The 15481-nt window shown below is 43.3% G+C and overlaps 1 protein-coding gene across 1 annotated transcript in view; it reads left to right on the top strand.

Moving 5' to 3' along the window:
* Positions 1–307: 307 nt before the first annotated feature.
* The window catches only part of LOC149271645 (FH1/FH2 domain-containing protein 3-like), a gene marked incomplete at its 5' end in the record, with an annotated part of 193457 nt that continues 178283 nt past the window's right edge, over positions 308–15481 (top strand). Inside the window, 3 exons of the mRNA XM_089507243.1 lie at positions 308–419; positions 517–611; positions 2696–2839. Of these exons, the coding sequence (XP_089363369.1) occupies positions 308–419; positions 517–611; positions 2696–2839 (351 nt within the window). The remainder of the gene's footprint in view (positions 420–516; positions 612–2695; positions 2840–15481) is intronic.

Here is a 15481-nt window from a genome sequence, read left to right as displayed (position 1 = left end):
ATTTAAGACATAAATAAGCAAATTTAAGGCACAGATGTAAATGTCTATAATTACCTATGAATGAAATGCTTAGATCTTAGCATATAATAATTGTATGAGTATTACATACTCTGTACTTATGCTGAATTTACTAATCCCCTACTTGTATTTTTTGTCTTGTTTAAATTATGTATTTTCTTTATTTTATTTGTTGTCAGTATTTGTACTTTGAAAACAATAACAAATATAATAATAAAAACAAAAAAAGAAACAGATAAATATATGTATTTATGGCTGGTAACTAAATTATTTTTACATTTTATTTTAGTTTCGATTGGTAGTAAAAACATCTTTGAAATTACTTTTGGTGTTTGTGGAATATGCTGAAAGCAACTGCCTTCTCTTAGCTCAGGCCGTAGTTACTTCTGATGCAAGAAGAGGTAAGAAAATTAGCAAACCTTTGTATGTTTGTTTTATTATACTAGACTGAATACAGAATATTAAGTTATTTTGATTTTTTTCCCATGGTAATTGCAGGTGTCAAACCATGGTCCAGTGCTATGGAAATTCTCCAAGAAAAAGATGGTGTTGATAGTGAACTTCTTGTATTTGTTATGACATTAATAAACAAGGTTTGTAATGATATTTATAAATTACATTTACTTTTGTATGAAGTAGTTATGTTTTCATGATTAATTGCAGTACATCTCCGTTTAAGAGACAAAAAACTAACTGCCATAGTACAATTAAATAAGTTTACTACACACATCTTTTACATATTTATATATATGTATTTATAGGGTATGGTATAAATTATATCCCAACTTCACCTGCTGTTAACAGCTAAATGGTTTGTAAAAGCAAGATATGAAGCATATGTGAAGCAGCACTAGAACCCATGATCCGACCCATTTAGTAGAAAGTGGGCAAGGTTATTTGCTGTGATTCTAAGATTTTTTAGTGCAAATTAACATTTCTACTCATGCAGATAAGGCATAATCAAGGTATGTTGAGTCCTATAATTCTTTACATATGGGACATGGGCTCCCTTTATTGCACTTGCCCATACTTTGCACACGCCTACTACCTTTTTCATAGCCCTGACTTGACCTGACCAATCTTGGAAGAGAGATGTATGTAAAAAAATAAATAATAAAAAGCAAGGGAAGAATATTTATACAATTGCTTCCTCGTTTCTAATAATCTTACAGAGTGATACATATACTTCAGTTACTGTTTTTTCAGTGTCGCATATTTGTTTTTCATTGGTAAAATCACAATATTGGAGTCCATTAACTCCACATCTTACTTTGTGCAAACATTTGTAGATAGCGGTAGAAAATTAAACCTCTGTCTCTCAGCCTGCACATCGTAGTAGCAGCAGACAGTCACAGTTATGGCAGTTGTTTGACAGTATTTCCACTGATATCAGTGGTAGTTGTGCCTTTTCCCAGGATGTTAAACTAATCAGGGCTAGGATAATTGTACATTATAATTTTAAAGATTTTGCACATCGTAAATTAACCTTATCAGCTGGACCTGATTACAGTTACTTTGCTATTTAGGCACGCTTTTTGAGTCAATAGTTACCAAAATCAACCTTGAGTAACCTAACAAACTAAATTTAGTAGGTCCATTCAAAGTAAATACTTAGCCTATCCTATTGGGAATATTCTCTAGGGGCAGTGGAAAATCCTTTATGACTCCAAGCATAGACTGTCTTTGTATGAATCACATATCAAATAAAATTGTATCAAAAATTGTATACCGTATTTGCTCGATTATAAGACGACCCCCCCAAATCTGAGTATTAATTTCGAAAAAAAGAAAAAGCCTGAATATAAGACGACCCTATAGGAAAAAAGTTTTACTAGTAAATATTAATTCATGTAAGGTATTTTTTCATATTTAATAGAAGCTATGATTGAAACAAATATATTTTTTGTTTTTAATTCCTTTTATTTGCTAACCTGCCCCCCCAGTTATGCAAATCTGCCCCCAGGCTTGCCACTCTGCCTCCCTGATATGCTTTATACCCACCTATATGCCACTCTGCCTCCCTGATATGCAGAGTGGCATACGGGGGGTTAAAAAACATATCATGGGGCACTCTGCCTCCAGAAAAGCCTTATGCCACCCATACAACACCCCCCGGACTTACCAATGCTTCAAACTCCCTGGTGTCTGTTGGGGGCAGCTGGTGTAAGGCGGAAGTACAAGCAGTAGCGGGGGTTGTCTGCGTTCATCAAGCGGACGTTCGCCAGTTGGCAGAGAAGAGAATTTCCCATAGCGTTGCAGGGAATTCTTCTCCCTGCCAGCCGGTGAAGGTACGTGCGATGCGCGTAGACAACCTCCGCTGCTGGCGCCCGGTGATAGAGGCGGGGATCTGGGTCAAAGTGGGAATCTCAGACACTCATTAGCTCTGAAAAAACCTTGTCTTATAATCGAGCAAATACGGTAAATTAGTTGTGCCTATGAATTTCCTGTCGTGCAGAAACAAGTATTATTCGACTCTCAACGGCTTCTGCACTACAACTCAACTTATTCTGGTGAGTTTAGCAATATATGGCCCTACAGCATGACTGAATCCCTGATATTTATGCCTTAGATGTTTTTTTGAGTATGCGCTGAATTCTTGTTTTTTTCTGTTTAACTGGAAATGTGTGAGTTAATTTTTGTATTTATTATATTGATTAATTTTTAATTAATGGTTTAGACACTTGAAGGTTTGCCTGACCAAGATTCTTTCTATGACATGTCGGACTACCTGGAAGAACTTGGTATGGAAGCTATAGCGAAGAGATACTTGAACAAGAAAGGAACTGATTTAGATTTAGTGGAGCAATTCAAAATTTATGAGGTAAGAATTTGTGTTACTTGTTTCTTCAGGCATTAAAGATTAATAGGATGTGCCTTTACATATTTTTTTTAAATAAAGTGAATCAACACAATAAATCAGGGGTAGGTAACCACAATAACACAACAGCAGTCACCTCACATAGTTATAGAATATAATTATTAAACTTGTAAACCATTTTGTTAGACATACTTAAAAAGAGTAAAGTATACTTTTGGCTTCATATCTTTTAGCATAACTAAATTCATTATTTAAATGAACTGTTTCTGATTTTAGTTTGTAATTCAGTGTAATTGTTTTGGAGATATTTAGTTTAACTAATTTGTGCAAAACAATATTCAGTGCTGTCATGTAAACAAATGTCTGTGAATATTAGGCTGGAAACCTGGCTTGCACATCCAGTTTGTTGCATAATTGAAGATGGAACATTGGCACACCATGCTCTCTATCCCAGGGCCTGTGGGGTCTGGGGGTTAAAAAAACTGGTACAAATAAGGGATCTATTTGCCAGTTTTCCCTGATGACCCCTAAGGTCAGCTGTTCCTCAAGGGGAGGAATAACATTCCTGAAACATCCCAACTATTTCAGCCTTAGTTTGGGATATTCTACCCTTCAGGTCTTTCACCTTATGTGGACGTTGCTCTCACAAGGCATGCTTATAAAATAGTTTTCAGGAAAAAAGAAGGGAATGTATCAGCATGTTGTGAAGCCAGGTACTGAAAAACCTTTAGGACTTGTAAATTTATGTCGGTACTGGAAATTGTTAAAACACTCCACCAGAATTGATCTGTGTTTTGTTTCTGGATGTACCCTGCAAAAGGAAAAGATATCAGATTCTACATATGTATTTCCTAGACCATGCATGAATTCTTGTCCGTTTATTAACTTAAGTAATGGAAAGCTCCTTGACATGGGGCTCTGTGCGGAACAAATAAAAATTATGGGGGAAAGCGTCTTTTTGATGATATAGATTCTACCAAAAAACAAAATCTGGTAAACTGGCCACTGTGCTATTCAAAAGACAGTTTGACTGTTAAATAGACCCACAGGTATTGGAGTTTGGTGCACCCCAAGTGCCTCAAACTGGGGCTTAGGTGATCCCAACAGGCTCTGGTATAGGTAAAACAAGTGGATAGTAGTCCTTGAGTAGGCTGGCAGACCAGGCAAATGTGATAGTTAGTAGAGAACATTGGTTTAGGCAGGGGTAGGCAACCTTCGGCTCTCCAGATGTTATGATTTGCCATCATTATGACTGTAAGAGCATTATGGGAGATGTGGTCCACAACATCAGGAGAGCCGAAGATTGCCTACCCCTGGTTTAGGGCATTATTTGCTAAATAAGTGATTTAAAAAATCAGCGTGGAATTCCAAAACCAATCAACAGATAAGCCATGGTCATACACAGAGCAGTTAAGCAGACAAGCCGGGGTCATACACGGAGCAGTTAAGCAGACAAGCCGGGGTCATACACTGAGCAGTTAAGCAGACAAGCCGGGGTCATTCACCAAGCACTTAAGCAGACAACCTGATGTTATACACGGAGCAGGTAAGCATACAAGCCAAGGTCAGATAGGAAGCAAGTAAGCAGGCAAGCTAAGGTCATAAACTGAGCTGGATGCAAGGTACCAAATCGTCAGGCAAAAAGAGGTCAAAAACAAGCCAAGAATCAATGCACTGCAAACTTCAGAAAACAGGATACACAATACACTAGACCAGTGATTCTCAACCCATGTGTTCTCAGGACCCACATTTGTCTTTGGTCATTAAGTCACGACCCAAAAATAATTTCATTTCCGAAACATTGTATTTTATTCCATAAAACAACTTGTGCAGTATTCCACATATATATGCACTTTTTAAACAGTAAACAAATGGATACTTTGCACAATCAATAAATAATGCAGGAATCACAGCGCTAGTGAACATTAATTGTGCAATAATCACAGCGCTAGTGAAATGAAAGTGCCACTCTCACAAAGTTGTGCTGAAAGGTAGTAAAACTTTGATGGCATGGGTTGAGATGGAAGGATATTCAGCCATAACATTACACCAAAACTGGGAGGGTTAGCTCAGTAAAAAAAAAATTAGCATCTGATCGCATGAAAGCTCTACAAGCTGACTGTCTTCGTTGCTTGGCAACATGATGCTTTCCAAATCAATTCCAAAGAGATCGCGTATCCAGCCATCATCCCTGTGGTGCTCTGGGAAGTAGTCTTTAAAATGTTCCTGCAGCTTTGTGAGATGTGCTACTATAGTGTTCTTAAGTTAATTTCTGCCTGTGGAGTCGAGGTGTGTAAGCTCATCACTAGCATTGGGAAACAAATCAAGTCTCTCTTTGGAAACATGACTTGTCCATAATGCCATTTCCTTTTTGAAAGCCTCGATTTTTTTCAGTCTGTGCAAAAATATTGTGTCTCTTCCCTTGCATAGACACATTTAACCCCTTCAGGGCCGGGATTTTTAAGCTAGGGTGTCGCTAAAGGACCGGAGCCGTTTTTGTGTTTTTGCCATGTCTTTCTTCAACTGTAATTTCTCTCTTATCAATTGGTGCACCCACACAAATCATATATTATTTTTTTCAGCACAAGTAGGGCTTTCATTTGAAACCATATTAAGCTGGGTAGTACATTGTTTTATTTGAAATAAACTGGAAAAAGTGGGGGGGAAAAAAAACAACAAAAAAACGCATTTTTTTACAGTTTTGTACACATATAAATTGTACACACATTGAACCAATGGGAAAAAATTATCCCAAATATATTCATTAACTTGTCTTGATTTGGAAACCACCCAACATGGCCAGGATTTTTATCTATTTTGACCAGTATATGGGCAAATATTGCAAGGCATGCATCACGTTTTTGAAATGTAATTTTTTTCAAATTTGGCATGGTAGTCTAATAACTGCAATAGTTGTCACAGATACTGATTATCCCCCCAAAATTATATGTTTATGAACAGTAGATAAGTCAAGGTGTACAACTAGGGTCATTTTGACAGGGATTTTATCGCCAATTGCTGCCAAATTTTGAGGTATTTTTATATTTTTTTGGTTTTTTTTGCATATGTTGCAATGTTGCTTTAGATTTTATATTATATTTTGTATAGAATATGTGCAACTGCAGAAAAAAACACCAAATTGTGTTCACCAACATCCCCCGGTTCCAACAAGGAACATGGTTCATGCATTTTTTGAGGAAGCTACGACGGCAAAACTGGAACATGCGCATTTTCGTTTTCACATTTGGAATTTTCAGAAATTGGTTTCCTGGGCCCATATCCCATTTGGGACATTTTGGAAGCCCCCCACTGTAAATTACCCCATAAAAGTATATATTTATGAACAGTAGACAAGTCAAGGTGTTCAACTAGGGTAGTTTTGACAGTTTTCAGCCAGCCATTTCTTCACTGATGTCTGCCAAACTTAACAGGGAAATTATTTTATTGCGTTTTTAACGCATACATTTCAATGTTGCACTGAATTTCTTGCACACCATAAGTGCAACAGTGGAAGAAAACACCACATTTTGTTCACCAACATCCCATGATTCCAACAAGGCCTCACATGCATGGTTCATGCATTTTTTGAGGAAGCTATAAGGGCAAAACTGGAACATGCGCATTTACATTTTTTTAAATATTTTTTTTCATCAGATTGCTTGTAAGTGACAGGTTTAGGCTGCTGACATCAATCAGGGAGACCGATCAATAATCAGCGACTTAAAATGTCTCCGACAAGTGATCAGGTAATAATTATGATTTTTTCATTTATTAATAATTTGTGTTTTTCCATAATTACCCTAGATGACCCCTCTCTCTTTGTAGAGCAGGGTCATCCGTGGGCTGCCATAATGATCCGATCACTCCTATTGGCCAGGAGCGATCTGATCAGCCCAGCCCAGCATTTGACCTGGAAGCACCCTGGACTTTCAGGTCAGTGCTGTTATTTTTTTTTTTAATATTATTATTTAATTAATTGGTTTTTTTTTTTATTATTATTATTATTTTTTACATTTTTTTTTTAACTCTTTCAATGCTGATGCTCCATTGAAGCACAGCATTAACTGATATTTAGTCCCCACAAGAGGGGGGTAGGGGTTAACTGAGTGGGGGTGGGGGGGGCTGGTCTCCACACTTATGTGGAGACCAAAGAACCCTGTCTCCCTGTCCCTGAAGCTGCCTCTGGCAGCTGGGGCACAATCTCCAACAGACTGGAGATTGTAGGGGAGGAGTCTCTCTGATCAGTCCTACAGGACTGATCAGAGGACTTCTGGGGGCTCGTTTTTGCTGTTGCTGGTCTGCCTGGGTTTCCAGGCAGACCACCAGCAGCAGAGCCCCCTACAAAACGGGAATTAACCCCTTCAATGCCGCAATCGCGGCATTGAAGGGGTTAACGCTGCGCTGATGCTCTCATGGAGCGATCAGGCAGCAGGGGGGTGTTTGATCAGGGGGTGTTGGACCCATTCAACACCCCCCCCCCTTCCCTAAAGCTGCCTGTGGCAGCTGAAACCGCGATTGCAGAGTTTTCTGCAATCGCTGTTTCTGCCTACAAAATCACTCAGTGGGAGTGATCATAGGCTTGGGGGCGGGTTTAGAGAGGCTGTGCTGGTCTCCGCGATTGTGGTGATGTGGGGGGCGTTTTTTGGAGGAGACGTACCTGGTACGTCCCGGTCTACCGGTGACCAGTAACCAGGAAGTACCAGGTACGTCCCGGTCCTGAAGGGGTTAATGTGTTCAGCTGCTCAAACACATCTGCAAGATAAGCAACTTGTGCAAGGCACATGTCAGTGTTAAACAGATCAGCAAGGGTCGAGTTGCAATCTGAGATGAAGGCCGCGATTTCCCTTCTCAGTTGCCCCTGGAAAGCCAGCGCACCTCTGCATGATACAGCACCTGGACATGTTCACTGCCCAGGTCTATGCACAGATTCTGAAGACACCTGGCATGCTTGGCACTCAGTTTAATGTAGTTTACCACTTTGACAGCATCTTTCAAAGTTTCGGGAAGCACTGGCACCATATCATTGGCTGCTAATGCCTCCCTGTGCAAAAAACAATGGTTCCAAATCGCATTTGGTGCCTTTTCAAGAATTCTCTTCACCACCTCTGAGTGTTTTCCAATCATGCAGGCTGCACCATTGGTTGTGATTCCAACACACATATCCCATATCAGGCACACCGAACCCAAGTATGAATCAAAAGTACTGAAAATGTCCTCTGCAGTAGTAGTGGTGGGAAGCTCTCTACTGCAGAGAAATTGCTCCTGAAAGTCTCCTTCCCACACAGGCCTCACATAAACCAGTAAAATGGAATGGTTCACAACATCCGTGCATTCATCCAATTGTAATGAATAGTATTTGTTAGTGTTAGTGTGAGCTGTGGTCTGTTGTTTTATGTCACCTGACATTTCTTGAATCCTCCTGCCTATTGTGTCATTGGATAGTGGAATTGTCTTAAATTTATCTGCAGCAGATTGATCCAGGACCTCTCTGGCCATATCAATGGCGGCAGGTAAGATAAGGTCTTCTGCAATAGTGGGGGCTTTCTTGCATGTTGCAATACGATGAGCTACATGTTAAGATGCTCGGGGTGCCTGCTCTTGCTTTGAACCAGAAGATGTTAGGCACTTTTGTGATGCCCTCAGCTCTTGTAGCTTTTGTTGAAAATACTCAACAGGTTTTTCTGCAAAGGCCGGGCGTTTTGTGTCTAAATGGCGCTTTAGCTTTGATGGCTTCATGCTTTCGTTAGCTATTGTTTCGCCAAACACAAAACACACTCTGGTTTCTGTCCATCACGTCTATCTTCAATATATGAAAAGACAGATTTAATATAATTTGTATCATATTTACGTTTTGAGGCCATGTTGACTGAGGAGCGCTAATTTGGGTGTACTTCAGCAAACTTAGATACAATCCTGTAAGGTTCCAGTGAAGGATATCCAATTTACTCCTCCAGAGATGATGGTGTATTCTCCGTAGCGTTCGAATTCCTGAATGTAATGGGAAGTCTCCAGTGACAGTGAGGAGATAGGGGAAGTAGTGAGGGTAGTGGTGGGGTATATGAGCTGTAATGGGGATAAGATTTATGGTGAGGGGATATGGGCAGTATTGGAGGACATGGGCAGTGGTGGGGAACAGTGGCTGTGGTGATGGAAACAAAGGCTCTAGTGAGGGAAACAGTGGCTGCGATGCTGGACAGGAGCTGTGGTGGGGATAGTTGTTGTGATGGAGAATAGGTGCTGTAATAGGGTTCAGTGGCTGTAAAGGGGGGGAACATGGACTATGGTGGGGGATAGGGGCTGTATTGGGGGGCTATGGTCTGTATTGGGGGGTAGGGACTGTAATGGGGGAACAGGGGCTGTGGTGGGGGTTTATGGGGGAGATACGGGCTGTATTCAAGGGATCCATGTATAAAGTGGAAATTATATTATTAAATATTCATGCAACAAAAAATACAATCACGAAAAAGAAACAATAATTACAAGGTAGTAGGGCAATCTTTCAAAACAAGCTGTGCACTGTAGTACTTGGTTAGGATACTTTTATACAATATTTTCCTATCAAATTGAATAAAATCATTAAAAGAAATTTGCCATTTCAGCAATAAACAAATACATTGCTGAGCATAGATAGCACGTGGCTTATATCTACCAGACATCCTCTTAATCTTTTTTTTTTAATCAATTCTCCATTTATTGATACAGCAATCAGACAATAGTCATGAACAAGGATACATACAGTGTACATTTGAATGTGACAATACAAATAAGATGAGATGGTACATGTATCTCTTGGTAATAGGATAAATACAGGCAATGATATAAAGAGACCAATAAGAGCAGTGCCTCGACAATCAGCATACATCGAATGGCTCATGAAACGTAGAAGAGGTTGGCGTATCACAGAGAGCATCAAAGGAGTATAAGAAAGTCATCAACATTAAAAGAAAACCAACAAATAAACTACCCACAGGGAATATGCACAAAGTGTACATAATACAATAAAAAGAAAAAATTTAAATGAAGAAATACTCTTAATCTTTTCACCACTTACCCAAACACCTACAAAATACACTATCTGTTTCTTATACAGAACCCCCCATAAATCTGTTCTACCAGATTTAAAAAAAAAACATAAATTCTTACTTAGAAATAATAAATTGAAAAATAATTCAGGGCACACCATACCCAAACCTCCGTCTTTCCTGGGAAGATATGTAACGTTTCTCTTAATGAAGTTTAACTGATTTCCCCATATAAACCGAAAAAACAAACCTGTAATTCTAACCACCACATTTTTAGGTAGCAGGAAAACAAAACTGGTATAGATAAATATTGGAAGGAGAAACCGTTTAATGGCTTGAATTTTCCTATCAAAGGACCATTTCCAGTTCTTCCATTTTTGTATTTTAGCAGAACAAATTTCTAACCTCCCTTCCCAATTTCTTTGGCCTATATACTCTACACATCCAAATGTGATCCTTAAGACTTTAATAGTTTCTTCCTTCCTTTTAAAACAAATCGGAAACGCTTCTGTTTGATTCCCAATCCAAAGAGCCTCACTTTTATCCTAATTAACCATAGAATTTGAAACTTTAGAGTAAATGTCTAATTCTCGCTGTAATACCCTGTTGTCAGCATCAGATTTAAAAAAAACAGTAATATAATCTGCATAAGCGCAGAGTTTGACATGCTCCGAGGCACCTCCTAACTTCATTTCCATCCCCTACAATATCCTGATGCCCTTGAATTTTCTTTAACAAAGGGTCAATGCTGAAAACATAAAGTAAAGGTACTTCAGATTTAATCTGAAAAGATTGACCCAAATTACCGTTAATCAAAGGAAAACTTTCTGCTTCTTTATATAAGATTTCCAACCATTTAATGAAAGTCTCAGGAATACCATAATTTAACAAGGTCTCAAATAAAAATCCATGATGTACCCGGTCAAAGGCTTTGGTTTGATCCAACCCAACCAAGTACACACCTTCTGTCTGCTGTTTTGCGTGTTCTATCACCTCTCTCACCAATAATAGTGTATCTTGTATGCTACGATTTTTAACTGCACATGACTGACATGGACTTATCAATGCTTCTGCTACCACACTGAGCCTTGAAGACTGTCACGCGAGCCGCGGCGGCACTTACCTCGCGTGCTCGCGGCAGCTCACTCCGTCCTGCCGCTTACGGCGCGTGGTGACGTCGGCTGAGCGTCACACGCGCCGCCGCGGCACACACACCAGGGGATCGCGGCTGCGCTCCCATCGATGCCGCCGACGCCGTACTGTGATTCTGATCTGCCTGCCCTGACCTTGGACCTGTTATACCGTTTTGCCTCTTATCTGCCTGCCTCAACCTCGGACCTGTTATACTGTTTTGCCTCTTATCTGCCTGCCTCGACCTCGGATACGTTTTGACCTCGCTGTTTGCCGTTGCCCTTTTGATCGAACTGTTTTCTGGACTATGCTACGTCCTTATATCTGCATAGTCGGATCCTCCTTCGCTACCTGACCCCGTGACAATTTTGAACGGGTCCAACATGGATCCCGCGGATATGGCACGGCTGCAAGCACGTCAGGAACTCCAGGACCAGCGTCTCGCCGCCCAGGCCGCTCAACTCCAATCCCTGGAACAAAAGGTCGACGCCATGACAGACCTGCTGCGTTCCTTGACATCACTACCTACCGTGAGTTCTCCTCATCGCAGAGACACCTCACACGAGGACACGGGGGCCGTCGCAAGGTTTCCTCTGCCCGAAAAATATTCTGGGGATCCGAAGGAGTGCCGTGGTTTCCTCAACCAATGTATGCTCCACTTCCGGAACCATCCCCAAGCGTTCCAGACGTCCTCCAAAAGGGTCTCGTTTATTATATCGCTACTTAAAGGAGACGCATTGCTGTGGGCATCCCCCCTTGTTGAACAAGAATCATACCTCCTTGAGGACTGTCCCGCTTTTATGGATGCTATTCGAACCGTCTTTGACGCTCCAGGTTGTAAAGAGACTGCAGAGTCCTCGTTGCTTGATCTCCACCAAGGCCGCAAAACCTTGGCTCAGTACACCGTGGAGTTTCGCACCCTAGCCCATGAGACCAACTGGGAAGAGGGCGCTCTCAAAGCCGCCTTCAAACGTGGTCTCAACGAGAAGATCAAAGACGCCCTCGTCTTCCAGGACACCCCCACGGATCTCGAGGACCTCATAGCCCTGTGTCTACGAGTGGATAAACGTATCCAAGAAAGGTTGCAAGACCACAACCATGGAAGGAAAACTGGACTATTCACCTCCGGTCTCGCAAAACCTCCATCCACTACATCCCCCTCGTCCGTTGCTGATGAACCCATGGAGATTGGGACCGTTCGTCGACTCTCCGAGGCTGAAAAGAAGCACAGACGGACACAGGGACTCTGTATGTACTGTGGTCAAGCTGACCATCTTTTGCCCTCCTGTCCCACCAGGCCGGTAAAAGACAACGCTTAGGATGTACCGGAGAAGGCACCCTAAGCACATATCGCTTGACTTCTCCTCCCACTACTCGCTTGACGGTGCCCATCTCCATCTGCTGGGAGGATCATGTGGTGACCACCCGCGCCTTTATAGATTCCGGAGCTGGGGGCATGTTCATGGATCTCCAGTGGGCTAAGGACCACCACTTACTGCTTTGCACCAAAGAAACGCCTTCTCTAGTGGCGTCTATCGATGGCTCTCTTCTGGGATCAGGACTCGTGACACAGGAAACCATACCCCTAACCCTATTGGTGGGGGTAACCCACCAGGAACAGCTCACGTTCGAAATAATCAAGTCTCCTCATGCCTCTCTCATCCTGGGACATCCCTGGCTATGTCGGCACAACCCTCACATCGATTGGGACAAAGGAGACATACTGGCATGGAGCAACCGGTGTCACGTGTCTTGTGTCGTGCCCTGTCGCCGACTCAATCTCGTCCTTGAGATCACACCCACAGACCCCAGAACCCTGGTACCAAAACACTGCTGCGACTACTTGGATGTGTTTTCCAAAAAGGATGCGGAGAAGCTACCACCCCATCGGCCCTACGATTGTGCCATCGAACTGTTACCTGGTTCCAATCCACCAAGGGGACGTACGTACCCTCTCTCCGAACCGGAGAACAAAGCCTTTGAAACATACATCAAGGAAAGCCTAGACAAAGGCTTCATTCGCCAATCCTCTTCACCTGCTGGGGCTGGATTTTTCTTTGTGGCCAAGAAAGAAGGGTCCCTAAGGCCATGTATCGATTACAGGGGCTTGAACCGTATCACGATTAAGAACCGGTATCCGCTTCCCCTCATCACAGAGATCTAAGACCTCTTGAAAGGGGCCACCTATTTCACCAAACTGGATCTCAGGGGTGCCTACAATCTGATTCGCGTTAATTCCGGGGACGAGTGGAAGACGGCCTTCAACACCCGCTTCGGACACTATGAATATAGAGTCATGCCCTTTGGGTTGTGCAACGCTCCTGCGGTCTTCCAGGCCTTCATTAACGACGTCTTCAGAGATATGCTTTTGTCCCACGTCATTGTATACCTGGACGACATCCTCGTCTATTCCCCTACGCTCGACACACACCGGCGTCACCTAAAGGCTGTTCTGCAGAGGCTACGGGAGAACGGTTTGTACGCCAAGGCCGAAAAATGCGTCTTCGAGAAGACCCGTTTGCCCTTCCTTGGGTACTTCGTCTCCTCCGAAGGTCTTCACATGGACCCTGCTAAACTCAAGGCCATAACCGCATGGCCCCTCCCACACACACTCAAAGCCATCCAACGTTTCCTGGGCTTTGCCAATTATTACAGACGCTTTATCAGAAATTACGCTACCATAGCCGCTCCAATCACTGCTATGACTAAAAAAGGAGTTGACCCGTCTCTATGGACCACACACGCCCGACAGGCGTTCGACCGTCTCAAGCAAGCCTTCGTCTCAGCCCCCATATTACGGCGGCCAGATCCTTCCAAACAGTATCTCCTAGAGGTTGATGCCTCCGAAACCGGAGCAGGGGCAGTTTTATCGCAACGACATGACCAGACCACAAAATATCATCCCTGTGCCTTCTTTTCTAAAGGTTTCTCCGCGGCCGAACGGAACTACAACGTTGGGAACCGCGAACTCCTAGCCGTCAAAACGGCGTTCGAGGAGTGGCGCCACCTGTTAGAAGGCACGGAACAACCTGTAGAACCTGTTGTACATTGAGAGCGCCAAGAGGTTAAGTCCTCGACAAGCACGGTGGTCGCTGTTTTTTAACCGGTTTAATTTCTACATCACTTACAGACCGGACTCCAAAAACGTCAAGGCCGATGCACTCTCCAGACAACATAACAGCCACAGAGACCAACAAACCGACGAGCCCATCATACCGTCCACACGCCTCATCGCCGGTCTGTCCCTCCGCACAATGAGCAAAATCTGCATGTCCCAAGGGGCCATCCCGTCTTCCGGACGTCCTCCTCCGGGTCGTCTTTTCGTCCCTCCCAGTCTCCGCACGGACGTCCTTCACTGGGGACATAAGTCCTTTCTCGCAGGACACTCAGGTTTTCGGAAGACAGACTACCTCATATGGAGAGCGTTCTGGTGGCCATCCCTTGCCAAAGACATCCGAGCGTACCTTGCTGCCTGTCACACCTGCACATGCCAAAAAACCTCTCGGAAGCGTCCTCAAGGTCTCCTGCATCCACTTCCCATTCCCACGGTCCCCTGGACACACGTGTCAATGGACTTCATCGTGGATCTACCCAAGTCGCAAGGTAACACCACCGTTCTGGTGGTTGTCGACCGCTTCTCCAAACAAGCGCACTTCATCGCCTTACCACGCCTTCCTTCGTCTCTGCAACTAGCCGAAGTCTTCCGCAACCACATCGTCCGTCTTCACGGACACCCTCTCCACATGGTGTCTGACCGAGGTACACAGTTCATATCTCACTACTGGAGACACCTCTGCCATAGACTCGGCATACAGCTCCATTTATCGTCGGCATATCACCCTCAGACCAATGGACAGACTGAAAAAACAAACCAAACTCTCAAACAATACCTGAGGATATTCAGCAACGAACGACAAAACAACTGGTCTTCTCTCCTCCCGCTCGCAGAGATGACATACAACGGTTCTCTTCACGAGTCCATCGGCTGTACCCCGTTTTTTGCTGCCTTAGGCTATCACCCTGTCGTTTTGCCTCCTCCGTCTTCCCGTTCCTCCTTCTCGGTGCCTGCAGTCGACTGTCGTGTGTCTGACATGGACAAGCATTGGCAATACCTCCGGGATGTTCTCCTGAAAGCCCAACATCGCTACAAGCGATGTGCTGACTCCAAGAGAACACCTCCTCCGGCTTACCAAGTGGGTGACCGAGTATGGTTGTCTACGCGGCACATTCATTTGCGCCAGCCGTCCAGATCTCTGGGTCCCCGTTTTATTGGTCCTTTCCGCATCCATGCCAAGCTCAACGACGTGACGGTGTCCCTTGATCTGCCACCTACCATGAGAATACCTAGGTCCTTCCACGTCTCGTTGTTGAAGCCGTATGTGACCAACCAGTTCTCCGGTCCCGTTAAGACTCCTGCTCCCCTCGTTGTCCAGGGTCATGAGGAGTACTACGTTGACAGGATCCTTGATTCCCGTAGGGTTCGCAACGGCTT

The sequence above is a fragment of the Sceloporus occidentalis genome, unplaced genomic scaffold (genome assembly GCF_023333645.1).
Source record: "Sceloporus occidentalis isolate IW3139 unplaced genomic scaffold, rSceOcc1.0.p SCAF_478, whole genome shotgun sequence".
NCBI classification, from domain to species: Eukaryota; Metazoa; Chordata; class Lepidosauria; order Squamata; family Phrynosomatidae; genus Sceloporus; species Sceloporus occidentalis.
The sequence above is the reverse complement of the archived record's forward strand: the minus strand, read 5'-3'. Positions and strand labels throughout refer to the sequence as shown.